The sequence below is a fragment of the Macaca mulatta genome, chromosome 10, assembly GCF_049350105.2.
Source record: "Macaca mulatta isolate MMU2019108-1 chromosome 10, T2T-MMU8v2.0, whole genome shotgun sequence".
Classification (NCBI taxonomy): Eukaryota; Metazoa; Chordata; class Mammalia; order Primates; family Cercopithecidae; genus Macaca; species Macaca mulatta.
Window position 1 is genome coordinate 65,511,858 of NC_133415.1, and position 23,214 is coordinate 65,535,071.

At 40.9% G+C, this 23,214-nt stretch overlaps 1 protein-coding gene and 1 pseudogene across 2 annotated transcripts; both read right to left on the reverse strand.

Annotated features, from left to right (window-relative positions):
• Nucleotides 1–3,006: 3,006 nt before the first annotated feature.
• LOC700271 (large ribosomal subunit protein eL21-like) lies at nucleotides 3,007–4,079 on the reverse strand (annotated as a pseudogene).
• A 485-nt stretch (nucleotides 4,080–4,564) lies between these two features.
• POLR3F (RNA polymerase III subunit F) lies at nucleotides 4,565–23,212 on the reverse strand. Of its 2 annotated transcripts, none has more exons than XM_077948204.1 (9): nucleotides 23,049–23,212; nucleotides 21,524–21,679; nucleotides 17,334–17,401; nucleotides 16,782–16,849; nucleotides 15,017–15,129; nucleotides 9,681–9,824; nucleotides 9,361–9,468; nucleotides 7,737–7,928; nucleotides 4,565–5,725 (listed from the first exon to the last, which is right to left on the reverse strand). In XM_077948204.1, the coding sequence occupies exons 2-9, from the start codon at nucleotides 21,671–21,673 to the stop codon at nucleotides 5,648–5,650; spliced, it is 921 nt and encodes a 306-aa protein (XP_077804330.1). In that variant the 5' UTR covers nucleotides 21,674–21,679; nucleotides 23,049–23,212; the 3' UTR covers nucleotides 4,565–5,647.
• Nucleotides 23,213–23,214: the final 2 nt, after the last annotated feature.

The window sequence follows — 23,214 nt, forward strand, 5'->3', positions numbered from 1 at the left end:
ATATACACACACACACACACACACACATAAAATCCATATACATATGAGTATGTAAGTTGGCAATAAGAGTATACATCAAAAAATTTACAAACACTGCAAGACAAATAAAATCCAAGCCATCCATTTGTGACCACAGTCATAAGCATTAACTTAGCCAGGGGCTTTTAGATAATTATCTGTGAAGTCTGAGAAAAGACTAAGATAACCAAAATGAACATAATGTCAAAGGACGAAATCATGGGGACAATTTGGGTTTTGTTCCAAAGTCAAGTGTTTTTAAAAAGAACCTGTCCCTACTTCATGTTCTGTTCTATAGAGAACAGAACTTCCGTGGCCCTTTAGCGCTCTTTCAAGCACATTCCATTTTCTTCTGATCATACTTCCTCAAAAAGCCTTTTATTTGGCTGGGTGTGGTGGTTCACGCCTGTAATCCCAGCACTATGGGAGGCCGAGGTGGGTGTATTGCTTGAGGCCAGATGTTTGAGGCCAGCCAGGGCACATAGCAAGACCCCATCTCTACAAAATATTAAAAAATCAGCTGGGCATGGTGGTGCACACCTGTAGTCCTAGCTACTTGGGAGGCTGAGGCAGGATTGCTTGAGCCCAGGAGTTTGAGCCTTCCGTGAGCTACGATCCCGTCACTGTACTCCATCCTGGGTGACAGAGCAAAGAACCTGTCTCTAAAAAAAAAAAAAAAAAAAAAATTTAAAGAAACCTACCCTTTTTCATTTCTCAATATTTTTTGGCTATTATGATCTCTAAGTGTTACTTCAAATAATTTCCAGTGAATCCACACTTGATGTTCCAGAGCCTGAGTTTGCTGCAGAAATATAATTTCCTATACTTCATGCCTAAAGGAGATTCAGAGCTATCACTTAAAACCAAAAGTCTTGGTTTTTAAATGTGCTTAGACAAAAAAAAAAAAAAAAATCAGGAAAGGTACCCTAATTGTTTAACAGCAGTTGTCTTTGGGGAATGGGCATTTTGGTAGGTACAATGTGATGGACGTCCTTCTTATTTTTTTTTTTTTTTGAGACAGTGTCTTGCTCTGTTGCCCAGGCTGGAGTTCAGTGGCACAAATCTCAGCTCACTCTAACCTCCGCCTCCCGGGTTCAAGTGATTCTCACATCTCAGCCTCCCAAGTAGCATGAACTAAAGGCATGCGCCACCACGCCTGGCTAATTTTTGTATTTTTAGTAGAGATGGGGTTTCACCATGTTGGCTAGGCTGGTCTCGAACTCATGGCCTCAGGTTATCCACCCACCTTGGCCACTCAAAGTGCTGGGATCACAGGCATGAGCCACCATGCCTGGCCCCTTATTTTACTTTATCTTCCTAAGAGATTATTTGAATTTGTTACACTAAACATGTATTTTATAATAAAAGATTTAAAACAATGTATTTGACTACTAAAAAGCAAATTATATAAGTCAGTTGAATAATGATGTTGTTAAAGAGGCTGTTTAGCACAAATTTGACCAAATCTGTAGTCAAAGTTTGATTCTACTTGAATTTTTTGGAAATTTGCTGTTGTGTTTCTTACTCTTTGTCTTGTTCTCTGTGAAGTCTTTTCGTAAAAAAACAAACTTACACAATTTAGTTCACAAAACTTTGTTGACCTCCTGTAGAAATGAAAACTAAATATATGTAATTGAGAAATAATTCTGATACTCTTCATTCCTGTAAAAGTAATCTTAAGATAGACCTATAGGATTGTTGATCTTTGCTGCCAAATATAACCAGTAACCACAGCTAGCTGTAAAATTGAAAATTCAGTTCAATCAAAATAGCCGTATTTCAAGTACTCAGCAGCCACTGCGGGCTATTGGTTACCTTACTGACCAGCCGATATAGGCTATTTCTGTCATTATAGAAAGCTCTATTGGACAGCATTGGTCTAGGACACATATTTTATATTTTCCCCTCATCTACCATCCAATACTGAGTAATAGTTCAAAGTACAAGTGACTTAATTTGAAATGACTTCTGTTTGGCTATTTCTGTATTGCTTAGCTGATCACCACCAACATCATAGGTCTATACAATTTACTAAATCGCCCAGCTAAGATCAAGGGTGTTTCATGGGAAAATCCACACAAACTATTCATTAAAAACCTATCATAGAGTCATGGACTGGCATGGTTTCTGTTTGATTCTTTGTGGTTACCATTGAATATACAGGGGCCTCTGTACACTCTGGGGAGTATCTATTCTTAGGTGAGCAAAATACCGAATACTGAATGGAAATCAACTCTAAGTATTAGGACTTCATATGCAACTTGAGTTTTTGGTGCTGTCAGGAGTCTAGAGCCCCACAATTAGTTTTGGTTACGGTTTATCCCTGTAGGATAAATGATCCATTTAACTATTCATCAGAGGTGCTGTATTTTTAAATAGTCTCTTATCTCCTAAAGTTAATTTTCAGAATTAAAAACATGCCATGAGAAAAAAGTTTGCAGGTTCTCTTTATTGGTGAGGTAAGGAATACTTTTGTTTTGCACATTGAATGTTAAGCTCTAAAAACCAATCTTTAGCTATAGAGACATAAGACAAAGCCTATATTTAAAACATAAGCTGGCCGGGCGCGGTGGCTCACGCCTGTAATCCCAGCACTTTGGGAGGCCGAGGCGGGCGGATCACAAGGTCAGGAGATCGAGACCATGGTGAAACCCCGTCTCTACTAAAAATAGAAAAAAATTAGCCTGGCGCAGTGGCGGGCGCCTGTAGTCCCAGCTACTCGGGAGGCTGAGGCAGGAGAATGGCGTGAACCCGGGAGGCGGAGCTTGCAGTGAGCCGAGATTGCGCCACTGCACTCCAGCCTGGGCGACAGAGCAAGACTCCGTCTCAAAAAAAACAAAAACAAAAAAAAACCAAAAAACATAAGCTGGTTTCTTCTCATTTCTAGCTCTCTTCCAAGTTCATTTTTCTTACTATATAAAACTAGTGCCTTTTTGATAGGCTAAGTCCCAGGAAGGACAGACATTGTTCTTACCATTCCAACTCTCACTGAGGGTAGAAGAGAAACCGTCTGTAGTTCCAGGTTCCCAAATCCTTCATATATCTATATATGTATATGTATATATATATGTATGTGTGTGTATATATGTATGTGTATATATGTATTTTTTACAGTCCAGAGGTCTTTTATTAACACCTATTATGCCATGAATTCATAGGGAATAGGTTCCAGCAGCTCAGGTTCCTTCCTATTGGTTCTCACAAAGTGTGCTTCTCTGGGTGGAGCAGGCTGGCGCTTCAGTTGAACCCAGGTAACTTTCTATTTTTTTCTGGAGACGGAGTCTTGCTCTGTCACCAGGCTGGAGTGCAGGGGCGTGATCTCAGCTTACTGCAACCTCTGCCTCCCAGGTTCAAGTGATTCTCCTGCCTCAGCCTTCCGAGTAGTTGGGACTACAGGCGCGTGCCACCATGCCCAGATAATTTTTGTATTTTTAGTAGACACAGGTTTTCACCATGTTGGCCAGGATGGTCTCCATCTCCTGACCTCATGATCCGCCTGCCTCAGCCTCCCAAAGTGCTGGGACTACAGGCGTGAGCCACTGTGCCCGGCGAACCCAGGTATCTTTCTCTTGGGCTTCTTTCTTCTGATCATTTTCCTTCACACGTTTCAGGAAGCTGTCTCGGCTCTTAGAGTGCTTAATGTGCTCAACACACGCATTAATTCTCTTGGCAAGAATCTTGCCCTTGCTTGTTTACAATAGTGCGAACAGCATGCTGGTGAACATTGTAGACTCTTCCAGTTTTGCCATGGTAACACCTGTGGGGCATTCCTTTTTGAACAGTACCCATTCCTTTGATGTCTTCAATATCACCTTTCTTATAGATTCGCATATACATGGCCAAAGGAACAATTGCATGTTTTCTAAAAGTCCTAGAGAACATATATTGGGTGCCACTCCTCTTTCCCTTTGTGTTCGTCATTTTGGCGAATTACTGGAAGATGGGAGTTATATAGGTATATATATCAAATACTTGAAATAATTTTTGTTACAAAGAGCTAGTGTCATCAAATGCTAATTTGTAGAGCTGGCCAAAGAATGTATTGGACAAAAATTGGTTACTGAGCTGAATTTTATTTTACTGATACCATTTATCTTAAAATAACTCTTCTGATGTCTACTTAGAGTATCTCCAAACTGGTGTTAGAACCCAATCGTCAGTACTAGCAGAGCTTGAATTCCTTTCCATTGGGTCCCATGTTTTTGGCTTAGATATAGAAACTTCTAACTGGAGCTACAAAGTGAAAATATGAAGCTAAAATTCTAAAAAGCCCTACAGTCAACTTCTGTGCAACAATACATCAAATAACCTAGTGTTTTCTATGTGGCTGACGATAGGAACTGAAAGTGCTATTAGAACTGAGGACAATTATGGCTTTCTGCGTAGACATATCTCACCATGATTTTTAGAACAGAGTAAGGAAGGGAAATAAATCTAAAACAGAGTAAGAAAAGAATGTTATCCCCTCCCTCAAAATAAAGTGTGAATGGAGGGCATGGAGTATTTTTAGTTTTAGTTAATGCTAGAACAGAATACCATAGACTGGTTTATCAACAATAGAAATTTATTTCTCATAATTCTGGAGGCTGGCAAGTCCAAGATCAAGGTGCTTACAGATGTGTTTTCTGGTGAGGACCCACTTCCTCATTTGTAGATGGCTGTCTTCTCCATTTCACGTGGCAGAAGGGGTGATGGAGCTCTCTGGGTCTCTTTTTATAAGGGCACTAATCCCATTCATGAGGGCTCTTACTCTCCTGACCTATCACTTCCCAAAGGCCTCACCTCCAAATACTATCACATTGGAAATAAGATTTCAACATTAGAATTTTGGGGGCACACACAACATTCAGTCTACTGAAGACATTAAATAAGAATCTAGGGTAAATTCTAAGAAAGAATACATTTGAGTTACAGAGTGAAACATAAGACTTTAAGAAAGAAGGAACAGTGAAAATATTCTCTTTAGGATGAAAATGATAATATTTATGTACTGAAAATATATCCTTGACAGTAGTCATTGGGTTTGAAGTAAGTATGGTAGCATAGTCTCCTAAAAGAACATTTCTGATATAAAAAGGAATAGTGTGTGGAACAGGCATGTTCCACTCTCCCCCAGTCATACCCCAAGTTTGCATATACTCCTTTGCTATTCCTGCCTTTAACCACTTCTAATTTCTTTTCAATGAAACCACTGAGAAAGCAGAAAACAGAAATGGTGGTAGTGAACCAGATATGAAAAAACTTCCAATGAAGAACTTAATAAATAACTTTAAAAAGAACATTTTTATACTCTAGCCCTTATCATAGTACTTGGTAAATATGGGTATGTTAGCATCTTTTTCTTTGGCCCATCAGGCGTCTTGAAAGATGTGGTCCTCCAGAGTTTCAGTGTTTTATTTCTTGAAGAATGAATTTCACTACTAACCTTATTTCTTTCATATTCTACTGGCTATTTTACTAATATAAATTTAGTCTTCATAAATAAAAAAATATGTTTTCATAGCAGCAAGTCTATATCCATTATTATGAAGTTTGCTTTCAAGGAGATTTGATGTTCCATCATGAATTAAATTACCTGCTCCCAAAGTAACTTCATTTGCAAAATGTCCATTAAGTTCATAGCTCTCTATTAAAATTCGAGCCACTCTGTCATGTAAATACAGTTAGATGGTGAAATCTCACCACCTTCATGGCAGTCATCAAAAACCTTTAAAAAAGAAAAAAAAATATACTCAAATTAAAGTTTTAAAATATCTAAGACCCAACCACTTATTTAAAGCAAGATTAAAAACAAAACTTTTTTTTTTTTTTTTTTGAGACGGAGTCTCGCTCTGTCACCCAGGCTGGAGTGCAGTGGCTGGATCTCAGCTCACTGCAAGCTCCGCCTCCCGGGTTTACGCCATTCTCCTGCCTCAGCCTCCCCAGTAGCTGGGACTACAGGCGCGCGCCACCTCACCCAGCTAGCTTTTTTTTGTATTTTTTAGTAGAGGCGGGGTTTCACCGTGTTAGCCAGGATGGTCTCGATCTCCTGACCTCGTGATCCGCCCGTCTCGGCCTCCCAAAGTGCTAGGATTACAGGCTTCAGCCACTGCGCCCGGCAAAAACAAAACTTGCAAACTGAAAGGGATTAGGACTGTATTTAAGAACATACTATGGCCGGGCATGGTGGCTCATGCCTGTAATCCCAGTACATTGGGAGGCCAAGGTGGGCAGATCACAAGGTCAAGAGATCAAGACCATCCTGGCCAACATGGTGAAACCCCATCAGTATCTACTAAGAATACAAAAATTAGCGAAGCGTGGTGGCAGGCGCCTGTAATCCCAGCTAGTCAGGAGGGTGAGGCAGGAGAACTGCTTGAACCCGGGAGGCGGAGGTTGTAGTGAGCCAAGATCACGCCACTGCACTCCAGCTTGGGTGACAGAGCGAGACTCCATCTCTGCAAAAAAAAAACAAACCAAAAAAAAAAACGAGCATACTATAATAGGGCCCGCTTTGTGATCATCAAGTTAGGAGTAGTAGAGAGGCCTTTTACTGTGGCATTAAGATGACCATGCTCACCTGTCTGCTGGGCAAAAGGTCATCACCAGGTAACACAGGAAAACAGGCAGGGAGACCTATACATATGAATGACTTGATTTTGATTAACCGAATGTTTCATGTTTAGCTACCTTTTTGTGAAGGGTGCAAAATAGAATTTCTAATATGTTAGCCTTTTGTCTACAGATTGAAACCAGGGCATAGAGAGCTTAGGCATATAGACAAAGGCTGATATAATGAAATAAAACACACGCAGGCTCATGACTATAAATGCCATGAGGACTGGAACAGTGTCTTATACTTTCTCTTGTATCCTTAGTGACTAGAGCATAGAGTTGGCACTTATAAAATTTGGGAACGAATGAAGGAGGAGTGCTGGGGCATGCTGCAGGGGAAAGACATGATCTCTGGGTTTGAATCCCAGTTACTTCTAAGCTATAGGCCCCTAGGTCTTCCTAAGCCTAAGCTCCCTCACTTTTAAGGGGAAGTAACACCACGAGCTTCAAGAAGGTAAGGAAGATTAAATGAGACCACCTATGGAAATCATCAAGGACACACCTGGCCCAAGGTAGGTTCTCAACAAATCTCATTTTCTGCCCTATTTAGGTGAAATGATTAGCCCTCATCAAAAAGTGTCCATTTCAAGGCCAAGAGCAGAAAACGCAAATATCCTTAATGTGGTTATTCCAAGAAAGAATGTAAAGCAGGAGGCTGGATATGGTGGCACATGCCTGTAATCTCAGCACTTTGGGAGGCCGAGGGGATCACCTGAGGTCAGGAGTTCAAGACCAGTCTGGCCAATATGGTGAAACCCCATCTCCACTAAAAACACAAAAAATTAGTTGGGCATGGTGGCGGGTGCCTGTAATCCCAGATACTCGGGAGGCTGAGGCAGGAGAGCCGCTTGAACTTGGGAGGTGGAGGTTGCAGTGAGTCAAGATCGTGCCACTGCACTCCAGCCTAGGCGATAGAGTGAGACTCCATCTCAAAAAAAAAAAAAAAAGAATGTAAAGCAATGATTTGTTCATTAAAGGTCTGTTCATCAAGGTTTCATAGAGGTTTGAATAGCTCTTGGTCAACCCTAAGAGTCTGAGAAAACTGGGGTGTGCTTGCTCTGTTTCTTAATGTGGCACTTGCACCCAGGGGCAGTCAAGTGTAAAGTGAAGCCACTGTAACTCACCGGGCAGAGTCCACAGGGTGCCCGGACCAAACCCGTGGGAGGGATGATTGGACTGACTGCCCTGTACAGTTTCATGTGTCCGTCTACACTGCCAACTGTGCCTTCTTTTGCAGCGATGATCGTCATCTCCACTTTTCCATCATAAATGAGTGTATTCAGGATGGTTTCAATGTCCTCCATGGATAACTCTACCTAAAAAAGGGATACATCAGAAAGGACACAAATAGGACAGGGAGATATCCACTTGGAGGGTGTTAAAACAGTAAACAGTTGCTGGGCGCGGTGGCTCACGCCTGTAATCCCAGCACTTTGGGAGGCCGAGGCAGGTGGATCACCTGAGGTCAGCAGTTTGAGAGCAGCCTAGCCAACGTGGCAAAACCCCATCTTTACTAAAAATACAAAAATTAGCTAGGTGTGGTGGCGGGCATTTGTAATCCCACCTACTCGGGAGGCTGAGGCAAGAGAATGGCTTGAACATGGGAGGCGGAGGTTGCAGTGAGCTGAGATCACACCACTGCACTCCAGCCTGGGCAACAAGAGCCAAACTCCATCTCAAATAAATAAATAAAACAGTAAAGGGTCACAATTCTTCTGTGAAATGGGAGAAACATTATGCTGGGGTGGAGTAATCTGAAGCACAAAAAGGAGGAACAATAGTCCAAGTTAGCACAAACCACTGAAATGCCAGGGACAGAACTCTAAGCGCATGCTGAGTTTGACACTTTCTGGTATTTTTTACTTCTTAAGTAAAATCTAGAAATCTTATAAAAAAGTAGCATTTCTTTAGCAGGAATTTATTGGAGATTTATAAAATGCTTGAGCAGAAAGGCACTTTAAACATCAAATAGTCCAAGTTCCTAGTTTTTATTTTTTTATTTTTATTTTTTTTTTTGAGACGGAGTCTCGCTCTGCCGCCCAGGCTGGAGTGCAGTGGCCGGATCTCAGCTCACTGCAAGCTCCGCCTCCTGGGTTCACGCCATTCTCCTGCCTCAGCCTCTCGAGTAGCTGGGAGTACAGGCGCCCGCCACCTCGCCCGGCTAGTTTTTTTGTATTTTTAAAGTAGAGACGGGGTTTCACCGTGTCAGCCAGGATGGTCTCGATCTCCTGACCTCGTGATCCGCCCGTCTCGGCCTCCCAAAGTGCTGGGATTACAGGCTTGAGCCACCGCGCCCGGCCAGTTCCTAGTTTTTATAAATGAGAAATCTGAGGCCCAGGAAATTAAAATGAAATGTCCAAATGGCCACTTCTTCACTGTGAAAAGCATCAGTGTCCTTAAAAAAAAGAATTTCAAAAGGCTAAGGTACAGTGGCACTTTGGGAGGCCAACGCAGGAGGATCACTTGTGTCCAATAGTTTAAAACCAGCCTGGGCAACAAAATGAGACCCTATTTCCAAAAAAAATTTAAAAAGCATCAGTGTCCCAAGCTTAGTGTCAGTTCAGACAATGCCCAATGGCAGCGACTGCCTTTGCTTAAGATACAGGACAGTATTTTCCCAAAGTGGATTCTGGAGAATGTTCGTAGCTATCATCCCCCAAAAAACAGTCTGGGTCAAATACATGTTTGGAATATACTGTATGTGATGAAGAATATGTTTTAAAAAATAAGATGAAATTCAGCTCTGACCTTACTGATTCCCAATTCACAGATATATTTCCACACTTCATGTGATGAGGCAAATGAACTATTTCTTTGTATCATTGGGTTTTGTTTGCTTTCTCGTGCAGTTTCTGCCTATAAGGATTGAAACATAAGAAATCTAAGCAAGAATATTGGTGTGTTTTCTGAATACACTTTATACTGAAACCAACAGCAGAACATATTTAGTTTAGTAAAAATTACCAATTTCAGGTTTTTAATTCCTATAAAATATGATAGATTAAAATTCTCTATGAAAAACTTTTTACAAGAGGGTTTGCGGTGATGTTTCTTCAATCATACCTCACCTTGGATTGTAGGAATTTAAAACACTGTTGGTTCAGCACCTCTACAAACTCAGATTCAAAATCCTGGTCACTATACCAGGCTCCGCCAGTCACAGACCGGTCCGGCTGCAGGTTATAGAGCATGTACACCTTCTTTTTTGAGGCCTAGGAAAGAACATGCACAGTTCATGTGTTTATAACAATTTCCAAAAACGAAAAGAAAAACACCTATATTTTGGAACAGTTTAAGACGTACAGAATTATTGCAAGGATAGTACACAGAGCTCCTATATGCTCCACATTGTCTCACCTATTTTTAACGTCTTGGATTAGTGTGGTACACTTGTCACAATTAATGAACTAATATTCATAAATCATTACTAACTAAATGCCGTACTTTATTCAGATTTTATTAGTCCTAATGTTCCTTTTCTGCTCCAGGATTCCATCCAGGACATCATACTACATTTAGTCATCTCACTCAGGCTTCTTTTAGTTGTGACAATTTCTCAAACACCATATTTCTATCACTGTGGACTCATGAGTATTTTTCTTATACTTTGAGTTACATTCAAATACTTCGTTGTTATTCCCATATTGGAAGCTTTGGAATGCTTTGGGCATTGGAAGCTTTTCACTTGGTTCCTGTATCCCTTTGATATGCTCCCATCGTTGTGTTTGTGTGTGTGTGTGTGTGTGTGTGTGTGTGTATTTTAGCACTTTCTTTTTTTTTTCTTTTTTGAGACAGGTCTTGCTCTGTCGCCCAGGCTGGAGTGCAGTAGTGCAATCTCCATTCACTGCAACCTCTGCTTCCTGGGTTCGAGTGATTCTTCTGCCTCAGCCTCCCAAGTAGCTGGGATTACATGCACGCGCCACCATGCCCAGCTAATTTTTGTATTTTTAGTAGAGATGGGGTTTCATCATGTTGGCCAGGATGGTCTCGATCTCTTGACCTCGTGATCCTCCTGCCTCGGCCTCCCAAAGTGCTGAGATTACAGGCGTGAGCCACCGTGTCCAGCTATTTTAGCATTTTCTTACTTTCTAGGACTACAAGATGTCAAGAGCATTTCCTTTTTTTTTTTTTTTTTTTTGAGACAGAGTTTCGCTCTCATTGCCCAGGCTGGAGCCAGGTTCAAGTGATTCTCCTATCTCAGCCTCCTGAGTAGCTGAGATTACAGGCGCCTGTCACCATGCCCAGCCAATTTTTTGTATTTTTACAAAAATGGGGTAGAAATGGGGTTTCACCATGTTGGTCAAGCTGGTTTCATTCCTGACCTCAGGTGGTCCACCTGCATTGGCCTCCCAAAGTGCTGGGATTACAGGCATGAACCACCGCGCCCAGCGTCAGGAGCATTTTCAGTATGTTCATTTTATTGCATGATAGTATTAGAAACCAAGACTTGGGCACTAGATGTGTTCATTGCCATCGGGATGTCATCACTTCTAGGCCTTCTCAGTTGGCAGCACAAGACTTATGTGTGCATATTAACCCTTGTATATATACATATAGCTATACTCAATATTTCTAAATTAACCATCTATATTATTTATATTAAATTACACAAGAGTCCATACTGATGTTTTCAAGTCTAATCCATTGCTACATGGATCATTCTAACTTCCCTTGTTTGTCTGTAACTGCTCACTCCAACACTGAGGAACCCAAATTTCACTGGGTCGTAAACATGAAGAATTTGGGCCAGGCATGGTGGCTTATGCCTGTAATCCCAGCGCTTTGGGAGTCTGAGGTGAGTAGATATTTAAGTCTAGGAGTTCAAGACAGGCCTGGACAACATAGTAAAACGCTGTCTCTACAAAAATACAAAAATGAGCTGAGCATGGTGGCATGTGCCTATAGTCCCAGCTACTTGGAAGGCTGTGGTGGGAGGATGGCTTAAGCCTAGAAGATTGATGCTGCAGTGACCTGTGATCATGCTACTGCACTCCAGTCTGGGTGACAGAGCCAGACCATGTCTCAAAAAAAAAAAAAAAAAAAAAAATTTGGCTAGACTATGTCTTTTTTTCTAGGAAGTAACTTCTACATCTTTGGAATTTCCCAACAGGCCTTGTTATTCATGGTGAATCCCTTAGATCACACCTGGGTTTATGTTAACAAAGTGACTCCTGATGGGACCCTAAATTGTTTCAGGATAGGAGGTGTCCATGCTGGAAAGACCAACCACATGATTAGAGGGTTGGGGCTTTGGGCCACGTGACATCAGTCCAATCTCTTGGGAGGGGAGAGGAGCTGGAGATTGAATTCACTCACATGAGCAATAATTCAATCAATCATGCCTGTATAATGAAACCCTAATAAAAACTTTGGACAGCAAAGCTTGGGTTAATTTGGTTAATGCTTCTGTCATACAAAATAATTTCACCACCCTAAAAATATTTCTCGTGCTTCACCTATTCAACTTTCCCCACCATCCCTGCCCTCACCCCTGATCTTTTTAGTCTGTATAGTTTTGCTTTTCCAGTATGTCATATAGTTGTAATCATACAGTATGTAGCCTTTTTGGACTGGCTTCTTTTACTTAGCAATATGCATTTAAGATTTACTCATATCTTTTCTTTTTTTTTTTTTTTTTTTGAGGCGGAGTCTTCACTCTGTCGCCCAGGCTGGAGTGCAGTGGCACCATCTCGGCTCACTGCAAGCTCCGCCTCCCGGGTTCGCGCCATTCTCCTGCCTCAGCCTCCGGAGTAGCTGGGACTACAGGCGCCCGCCACCGCGCCCGGCTAATTTTTTGTATTTTAGTAGAGACGGGGTTTCACCGTGTTAGCCAGGATGGTCTCGATCTCCTGACCTCGTGATCCGCCCGCCTCGGCCTCCCAAAATGCAGGGATTACAGGCGTGAGCCACCGCGCCCGGCCTTACTCATATCTTTTCATGATAGCTTATTTCTTTTTATAACTGAATAATATTCTGGTTTGTTTATCCATTCACCTATTGAACAATACCTTGGTTGCTTTTGATTATGAATAAAGCTGCTGATTGCAAATAAAGCTGCTATAAATATTCATGTAGTTATGTGGACATAAGTTTTCAAATCAGTTGGGTAAATACTTAAGAGCTTGACCTTTGGACAATGTGGTAAAGCTGTGTTTAGTTTTGTAAAAAACTGCCCAGCTTTTTTACAAAGGGACTGTACCATTTTGCATTCTTAGCAATGTATGAGTGTTCGTCTTGGTTTGTATCTTGTCAGCATATGGTATTACCAATTTTTAGGTTTCAGCTATTCTAATAGGTATGTAGAGGCATCTTACTACACTAAATTTTATTTTAATTTGCAGTTCTCTAATGAAAAATAATGTAGAGCATCTTTTCATATGCTTATCTGCCATCTGTGTATCTTCTTTGGTGAGGTTCAGATCTTTTGCTCATTTTTAGTTGTATTATTTGTTTTCTTTGTTTTTTGTTTGTTTGTTTGTTTTGAGAAGGAGTTTTGCTTTTGTTGCCCAGGCTGGAGTGCAGTGGTGCAATCTCGGCTCACTGCAACCTCTGCCTCCTGGGTTCAAGCAATTCTCCTGCCTCAGCCTCCCAAGTAGCTGGGATTACAGACACGTGCCACCACGCCTGGATGATTTTGTATTTTTAGTAGAGACAGGGTTTCACCATGTTGGTCAGGCTGGTCTTGAACTCCTGACCTCAGCTGATCCACCTGCCTTGGGCTCCCAAAGTGTTGTTTTCTTATTGTTGAATGTTGGGAGTTCTTTGTATATTTGGGAGACAAGTGCTTTATCAAATATGTGATTTGCAAATATCTTTTAGTATGTAACTTGTCCTTTCATTCTCTTAGCAATGTCTTGCAAAGCCGAGGTTTTCAAAAAAATTTTGATAAACTCCAACTTATCAACATTTTCTTTCATAGACTACTATTGGAGTTGTAGTCCAACAATTCATTAATAAAGCCAAGGTCATGTAGATTTTCTGTGTTTTCTTCTAAAAGTTTTATAGTTTTGCACTTTACACTTAGATCTAAGATTATTTTAACCCTTAAAAGGACACAGAAGTTAAGCAACGGATGAACGAACAAACGGTGATATACATCTGTACAATGGAATTTTAATTGGCAATAAGAAGGAATGAAGTACAATATGGATAAACCTTGAAAACATCACGCTAAGTCAAAGTAGTCATACATAAAAGACTACATATTCTATTATTCCATTCATAGGAACTGTCCAGAATAGGCAAATCTATAATAAAGACAGAAAATAAACTATTCGTTGTTAGAGACTGTGGAAAGAGAGGCTGGGAAATAAATACTAGTGGTCACATTTGGGGGTGACGAAAATGTTCTAAAATTAGGACAGCGGTGATAGTTGCACAACTCTAAGATTATAGTAAAAACCAGTGACTGTAAATCCAAAGATTTTACACTTTAAAAGGATGAATGAATTCTGTGGTATGAATGATGAATTATATTTCAGCAAAGCTGTTATTAAACATAAAGATGTAGAAGGAAGACTGGCAAAATGAGGCTAGGTGATGGATACACAGGGATTTATTATATGATTTTTTCTACCTTTATATATATTTGAAATTATCCATTAAACAATGTGGAAGGGAAATGTTATTCTAAATGAGAAGTGGTACAGCATAAATATTTGATAAATAAAATCACTAATAAGCATCAAATTCTTATAACTGATGTTACAGTTCTTATAATTCTTGTTTTATTCAAAAATAAAAACTTGAAGCAACATATGTAAGTGGATATTTGAGGAAAGGTCTACTCACTGCCACAGACTTAACAGCTTGGAAATTATAAAATTTGAATTATAGCTTTAATTCTTATGAAATGTGTATTGAAGCAAACTTTATTCTAGGGGAATCTCAGCTCCTCTGATGTCTAAATCAGTGAGATTAGGGGCAGATGTCCCTGAGGGAGCAAGCTCTGGAGCGAGAGTGGGACAGGATGAGGAGCAGGAAAAACACACGTGTACTAGAAGAGAAGCTCCACCAAGGCAGGAATCTTTCTACGACTTGTTCATTAATGTATCCCAAGCACTCAGAACAGTGTCTGGCACACAGAAAATACTCTTTGTTGAATGAGAAAGTTAGTATGTTGGGATAAAGTAAATTATCCTATATACCATAAAATCTAGGAAAAATGTTCACAGTTCCAAAGATTCTTCACTGAAGACAGTAAAGTAGTTTTAGATCTTTGGGTGGGTGAGACACCAAGAACCAACTGTGTAGGGACAAGTCTAAGCAGTATCTCCAAACCAATCCAACATGAGCTAAATTTTTAAGTCTTTTTGGACCAGCTGTTCTAAATCATGACATAACTTCAAGAATTCAAACTTGAAGCAACATATGTAAGTGGATATTTGAGGAAAGGACTACTCACTGCCACAGACTTAACAGCTTTGATAAGCTTTTTACTTTCCAAATTCTTCAGGATTTTGTTGATTTCTGTTAATGGCAAATTACTTTTATAGCGGATATCTCTGCTCCATATTCCTATGAGAAAGTAAAGTAAAATAAGTTGAGCTATGTTTTCATGGATTTTTAATTTTATTCCTCTAACTCGTATCTCATTCCAAAGCTAGCAGTATAAAGCTAACGGTAAAAATGAAATGACTTAGAGGTAAGAACCTTGGCTAAAGTAGCAAAAGTATGCCAAACAATAAATAAGTCTAATGCTTTATAAGATTTATTATTATTATAATGATTTATAATTTCTAACCAGAAATTTCTTGGAATCCCAGTGTGGCACACTTTTAAAAATTTTATGGAAAGGGCCGGGCACAGTGGCTCATGCCTGTAATCCCAGCAATTAGGGAGGCGGAGGCAGGTGGATCACTTGAGCTCAGGAGTTTGAGACCAGCCTGGCCAACATGGTGAAACTCTGTCCCTATTAAAAATGCAAAAATAATTAGTGGGGCCTGGTGGCGTGCACCTGTACTCCTAGCTACTTGGGAGGCTGAGGCACGAGAATTGTTTGAACCCGGGAGGCGGAGGTTGCAGTGAGCCAAGGTCACGCCATTGCACTCCAGTCTGGGCAACAGAGCGAGACTCCGTCTCAAAAAACAAACAAACAAAAATTATGAAAAGGACATTTTTATAATGGAAGGAAGAATCATGGATGCAACAGAATTAACTTATATCATCCGTACCCTTAATTCTGTTTTCTGATATTTTCATTTTAGATTGTAAATGTGAAATACAAACTTAAATTTGGGTCAAGGTCAACTGCCATCCTCAAGTGGGACAAAAACACTCTTTAGATGAGTGTCTGCATGCACGTAATCCATTATTTATACAACATTGTATTTGTGAGATGGAAAAAGGAAGCCTAGGGTTCTTATAGCTGCTAAAAGCCCTGTGTGAGAAGCAATGATTTCTTTTTCAAAGAAGGAAATAAGTGTTATATATGGAAAGGGAATGTATGTAAACATTTTGCTTTATTTTCTTCCCAATGTAGTGGCATAATGAGACAGGAAGATTAAAAAAATATGCAGAATGGCCTTCTCATAGGACTATTTTAAAAAATGTTAATTTTAATAAATATAAGAATTAGTTATATAATTTCAGATTACATCTCAATTTTTCAAGCTACTATCAATGACTCAAATAGATCCTAAATTATTGTAATTGAGGATTGCAATCTAGATACAGTTCTTCAAGGGGGGTAGAAGAGGAACTATAGTGCAGAGGGACATCCATTAAGACACTGCTACACGACACCGGCTTTCCTTTTGGTCCTTGCAAAAACGAGAGGTGTCAGCATCCACAATTTATAGGTAAGATGAAGAAACTGAAGCTTACAAAGTTTAAGTAACTTGTCCATGGTCATATAGCTAGAAGGTACAGATTTTTTTAAAAAAAACTTAAATGTGATTTATTTTGAATAGATAATACATTCATGTGACTCAGAATTCAGAAGTCTTTTTCCATCCCTGGCCATAGCCCTCTAGTTCTTGTCTCTTTCAAGGCAACAATGGCCTTACTCTTGGGTGTCCTTCAGGCACATGCATGTTATATTTGTATGTTCTATTCCCTTCCTCAGCATACTCTGTTCACCGAGCTCTACCCTGGGAAGCTGAGATCTGGGTCCCTATATTAAGCTCCAAAGACAATGTTTTTTTCTGCTTCATCCTTCACATGCTTACCTTTATTTCCTGCATCCTCTATGATTTGATATACTAGTTTTTCTTGGTTATCTGACCCCTTCATTTTACTGCAGGGGAATAAAGTAAAATTAATAAGGTAAAGACTACAGGATAATCTAATAATCTACATCACTACTTAAAATTAACAGACAAGGTCACCACAGTGACATATTTACCAAAAGAAAGGCTTACCTTAAAAAGAATGAGACAGAGCTGTGTGTACCAACATGAAAAGATGTCCAAGATATAGTAAGTGAAAAAAACAAGTTGCAAAACAGAATGGATAGCATGATTCCATTTTTGTTAAAAAAAAAAAAAAAGAAAGATTATATATAAATATATAATCATCTATGTGTATTTATATATAGCTAGAAGAAAGGATATATACTAAATTATTAAGAGCAGCTACCTCTGGGAAATGTAATATATCATAGGAGGTGGGGATGATACACAGGACAGGTTTATGTAATTTTGTATTAGCTTTATTCCCAACACATACATTACTTTTGCAATAATAAAAATTTTCTTAAAATTAAAAAAACTAGTACTTACCCAGCATTCTGAGAGTCCTTTATTCTATATAAAAGGCCTGTATTGCTCCTTAAGAGATCCAACTGACCCTAGTTTTTAAGACAGTAGAAAACAGGAGTCAATTATTTTGGAGATATGTCAAATGACAAATGTTGATACATTATTTAACATTCTTAATTTTTCAAAACCTGCTCTTTAATCTCAAAATTTTTCAAAATATCAATACTAACAATTTCCTGTATGCTAGATCTTGGCTTGGTTATATGACCAATGCATAAAGAATTTTTTTTTTTTTTTTTTTTTGAGGCGGAGTCTTCACTCTGTCGCCCAGGCTGGAGTGCAGTGGCACCATCTCGGCTCACTGCAAGCTCCGCCTCCCGGGTTCGCGCCATTCTCCTGCCTCAGCCTCCCGAGTAGCTGGGACTACAGGCGCCCGCCACCGCGCCCGGCTAATTTTTTGTATTTTAGTAGAGACGGGGTTTCACCGTGTTAGCCAGGATGGTCTCGATCTCCTGACCTCGTGATCCGCCCGCCTCGGCCTCCCAAAGTGCAGGGATTACAGGCGTGAGCCACCGCGCCCGGCCTGCATAAAGAATTTTTAAAAAGCAGCTTGAGAATAAAAATCTATATTCAAAATCAAATAAATCCAAATTACATATATAAAATAAATACAGTAAAAATATAATTTATATAAATAAAAAGTTTAAATAAAGACTAAATAGGCATATTCTGTTGCACAGTGAAAAATAAAATTTATAAAGTTAATGGCTGGGCATGGTGGCTTACACCTGTAATCCCAGCACTTTGGGAGACCGAGGCGGGTGGATCATTTGAGGTCAGGAGTTCGAGATCAGCCTGGCTAACATGGCGAAACCCTGTCTCTACTAAAAATACAAAAATTACCCCGGTGCAGTGGCAAGTGCCTGTAATCCCAGCTACTTGGGAGGCTGAGCTGAGATCGCACCACTACACTCCAGCCTGGGTGACAGAGCAAGACTCCATCTTGGAAAAAAAAAAAACAAACAAAAAAAACAAAAAAAGTTAATAGTGACATTTACTGATGTCAGCCAATGAATAAAAGGACTAGAGTAGTATTGTTTTTTCACAGCAATTCAGAAGTAAAATAAAGTATGTCTGTCATGCTCCTGAATTTCCTTGGGTCCGAACTTAAGAGAACCCAGATAGTTATAGCACTAGGCTCTGGCAGTACTGGAAAGCCATAGTTGAGAGAAAGGCCATTCCCTTGTTTTATTTATTTATTTATTTAGAGACAGAGTCTCACTCTGTCATCCAGGCTGGTGTGCCGTGGCACGATCTTGGCTCACTGCAACCTCTGCCTCCTGGGTTCATGCGATTCTCGTGCCTCAGCCACCCAAGTAGGTAGGATTACAGGTGTATGCCACCATGCCAGGCTGATTTTTGTCTTTTAGTAGAGACAGGGTTATGCCATGTTGGCCAGGCTGGTCTCGAACTCCTGGCCTCAAGTGATCGGCCTGCCTCAGCCTCCCAAAGTGCTGGGATTACTGGCATGAGCCACTGTGCCCGGCCCATTCCCTTGTTTTAAAACAGACATGACTTGGAAATGGATTTACATACTGAATGAACGGTGACCTACTCCCTCTGTTCCCTGACCCCATGAAGTGGCAAAGTAGGACTACAAGGCCCAATCCAGAGGCTCTATTTGGTCATTTATCCAGCTTATGAATATTTACTGAATACTTGTACTGTGCCAGGTGTTATGATAGGTGTTTGGGGGAACAACATGAATTCTAAAAGAGAAACACACAGCTGACTTCAGTACCCATCTGGTTGGCATTAAGATAGAGGTAAGTAAAGCCACCCTGAACTCTCAGGTTGGGTACTCGGAGAACAGGCTGTGGCCCAACCTGGGGGTAGGGGGCAGTTCAGTGACTTCCTAGAGACAATGGCAGAGCCGAGTCTTAAAGAATAAAGAGTTAGTCATCTGTAAAGAGTAAGAAGAACCTTCTAAGCAGGGGGAACAACATGAGTCCCGAGGCGTGAAACAGCATGATGTGGCAGGAAACCAAAAACAGTCTGTTCCTCCTGAAACCTAACTTTTGAGGTACAGTGGTGGAGATGAGGCTGGTGAGCAATGCAGGGACTCAGTGTGGTAAACCCAGGAGTTTGAACTTGAATCTCCAGTATAAACAAATTGTAGGCGGTAGAGTGCCTTGGTCAGACCTGCATTTAAGACGGATCGGGGGCAAGGGGCAGTGGCTCACGACTGTTATCCCAAATCAGGCTGGCTTCTCTGAGACCGATGGAGTCATGGAAGCCAGTTAAGATGCTACTGCAGCTGTCGAGGTAAAAGCCATGAGCCTGAACATAGTTCGGTACCAGGGACAGAAATGGAGGGGGTGTGAAGAGCAAATTTAAGAACTGTTTTTAAGAGCTAAAATCAGAAACACTACATGATTTATTAATTATCACTTCATTTCTTAATATCCTTTGGTAGCTCTACTACTGCCTACATACAACCTATAGCCAATAGGACTCGCAGTGGGTGGGTGGTGGCAGAGGTGGTAAAACAGAGGTGCTGAAGATGATTTTCAGTCAGAAGGAAAGAGCTGAAAGGGCGATCAGAGGAAAAAAGGAATTTTTCCACTGCTACAACCTCCCAGAATCCCTTCCTCTATGCTTCCTAGAGCTGAAGACCTTCGCCACAGTGAAATAACTAGAAATCAGCAACATTCCTTTGTCCTTGGGCTAGAACAGGGGTCAGCAATCTGCTCCACAGCTTGTTTTTATAACTAAAGTTTTGCTGGAACATGGCTGTAGCCATTTGTTTATGTATCATCATCCATGGCTGCTGCTTGCTAAAATGACAGAGTAGTTGTGAAAGAAATCATATGGCTCACAAAGCCTACAACATATACTCTCTGGCACTTTATAGAAAAAGTTTGCGAACTCCTGAGCTAGAAAATTGATGGGAAAGGTTTAAGAAAAGATTCATCTGACCCAAATCTTCACATCCAGAGCACTTGGAGATCCAATAAGGCTAGTGGACTTAAAAAACAAATCAGTCATTCACATGACGCCTTGGCGTAGAACTCTTTAACCTAACTGCTACTAAAGCCAAACTGAAATGCTCTCAGGAAAAGTATGTTTTAATGATGAGGGAAAGTAAGGAGACATTTAGAGCATCCGGCACCACTAGGGGATTTTTAGACAGTCTTGATTGTTTGTTTGTTTCGGGACAGTTAGAGAATAGCTTCAATGATATATTTCATTGTGATATCACCGGGGCCTAAGGCTGCACTTCCTCCCCAAGGCCCAGCATTCTTCATTCAACTGGACTCATTCTTGCTCCTGAAATGCTCAGTGACAATGTGGAGAATGAAACCCTGATGACTGGGCTCTGTGACAACTCATAGAAAAATCGGGGGTTGGAAGGGGGTGGTATATTTTATAGGAAATGGTCCAACACCAGTAGTAGGAAGTGAACAGAAGGTGAGAACAGACTAGACCTATGTATGGCAGTGGCAATTAATAATATAACAGTTATAACATAATACATTTATTTCATTTGTCTTATAATGCATAATTGTTTCTTTTTTCAATTCAGGCAGTTTGAGGTATTTCCTGGTTTAGAGTCTTATCAGTCAAACCTAACATACTTTCTCGTTTTATGACTGCTGTATTAGGGTTCTCCAGAGAAACAGAACCAATAGGATACATCTCTCTCGAAAGATTCCTCAGAAGGTATTTGCTCTGTGATTATGGAGGCTGAGGAGTCCCATAATCTGCCCTCTGCTAGCTGGAGACCCAGGAAAGTTAGTGTTGGAGATCAAAGGGCTGAGAGCAGAGAGCTCAGGGTGTAGATGCCAGTCCAAGTCTGAAGGTCTGAGAACCAGGAGTGCTGAGGGCACAAGATCCATAGCCCAGATCAAGATTGAATTCAAAGAGTGAATTCAATCTTCTTCTGCCACTTTGTTCTATTTAGGCCCTGAATGGATTGGATGATGCTCACCCACACTGGACCCACATCTACTTTACTGGGTTCACCAATTCAAAATGCTAACCTCTTCCAGAAACACCCTCACAGACACTCCAATAAAATGTTTAACTAGATATCCAGGAATCCTGTATCTTAGTCAAGTTGACATGAAATTAACCATCACAACTACATAATAAAAACCAATGATAATCAGCATATCAGTAATTATGCAAAATAGTTAGATTCACCTTACCATAGACAACAACCTATTGATGGCTACTGCCCGCTGCTGGGCCTCTATATGAGGCATTTCATTCTGAATTACTTGGTCTGTGATTCCATGAGGGAACTGGTGACATAATTCTATAATCCTAGAAACAAGGGTATTAATGTTATCCTTCATGGTTACCTGTTTCAAGAGACAGTAGGGGTAAAAACACAAGTAAAATAGTTTGAAATTGTGCCTTTTTCACATTTGGAAGACAATCTGGGTTTCTGCGATGGTTTTGGATCAAAGCATTTTAGACACTGAAGAAGATGATTTCTAAATACATGATTACAGTATTATTGTTATTTAAGAAGAATATTTCTTTTCCTCACTAATAACTTTAAATTAGAGCAAAAGTCTAATGAAATCACAGAAATAATATTAAAGCTGAGACTTCAATTTTCTCAGGTGTAATAAGTATGACAAAGTTAAGCCATAAATCTGCAAGCAGGAGGCAAATGCAGACGTTTCTGGTGGGAAGCCAAAATTTATGACAATTCACCAAAATGGGGCCTGTTTTGGGAATTATATCTACCAAACAAAGTAGGTCAAAATCTTCATCTAGTCAACATCAACAAATTATTATTCCTAACAGTTTGAGAAAGTTACGTCTTTTAAAAGTACGTGATAATCTAAGAGTGGCAGTGCCTCGGTAAAAAATATAAAAGGCGGTGGTGGCTCACGCCTGTAATCCCAGCACTTTGGAAGGCCGAGGCGGGCGGATCACGAGGTCAGGAGATCGAGACCATCCTGGACAACATGGTGAAACACCGTCTCTACTAAACTACAAAAAATTAGCTGGGCGTGGTGGTGCGCGCCTGTAGTCCCAGCTACTCGGGAGGCTAAGGCAGGGGAATCGCTTGAACCCAGGAGGCGGACGTTGCAGGGAGGCGGAGCTTACAGTGAGCCGAGATCCTGCCACTGCACTCCAGCCTGGAAACAGAGCGAGACTCCGTCTCAAAAACAAACAAACAAATAAACAAATAAAAATAAAACTGGCAGAGGCTTTGGGTATCCTAAAAGTCTTGAGTTCAATACTGCACTGAAACTACCTGACTTAATGTTGCTTCGTAATCACCAACTGCGCCCTAACTCCGCCTAAACGTTTTGACATAGACGTTCCCTTCGTGACAAGAGCGATCCTGGATCAGAACAAGCATTCACAAGTGTTCTAAAGGGAAGGAAAGCCAAGGGTCTCCTCTCAAAGCAATGATCACGTCAAAGTAGGAAGGCAGCGCATCATCACAACTTCCCCAAAAGTATCAGGGCAAAGCGAGTCAGCTACACAAAGTTGCAAGCTGTCAAGCCCATTTTGAACTTCTTGAGTTCTGCTCTCCCAGGATGGGAGGTTAGAAGTGGATCCAGAATCTCGCAATCGTTTTCCCGCGTGCTCACCCAACCCGATACGGCCACTCCCGAGGGATCCGGGTGAAGGGGTCCGGCTGCCCAAATGCTGGCCGCCTGATGGAGTCCCAAGCCGGAGTCTCACTGGTTTCCCTGTTTGGTTTACCTGTTTTCTATTTCGACCGGATCCGCGTCGGGCGGCTGCACCTTCACCTTCACCTCCGCCATGAGGGAGCAGTTCCTGACGCCTGGGGGAAAGATGCACGGAGCGGCCGGGTAGCAAGCGGGAGAACCCTGGGAACCAGTGAAGGATAGCGCTTAGCGGAGAACGA

Coding starts and splice junctions, on each gene's coding strand:
- POLR3F (XM_077948204.1), bottom strand. CDS start 21,673: ATGAAGGATAACATTAATACCCTTGTTTCTAGGATTATAGAATTATGT. Junction 17,402..21,523: donor TCAATAGGTTGTTGTCTATG/GTAAGGTGAATC, acceptor CTTAAAAACTAG/GGTCAGTTGGATCTCTTAAG. Junction 5,726..7,736: donor CACCCTGTGGACTCTGCCCG/GTGAGTTACAGT, acceptor TCTTTTTTAAAG/GTTTTTGATGACTGCCATGA.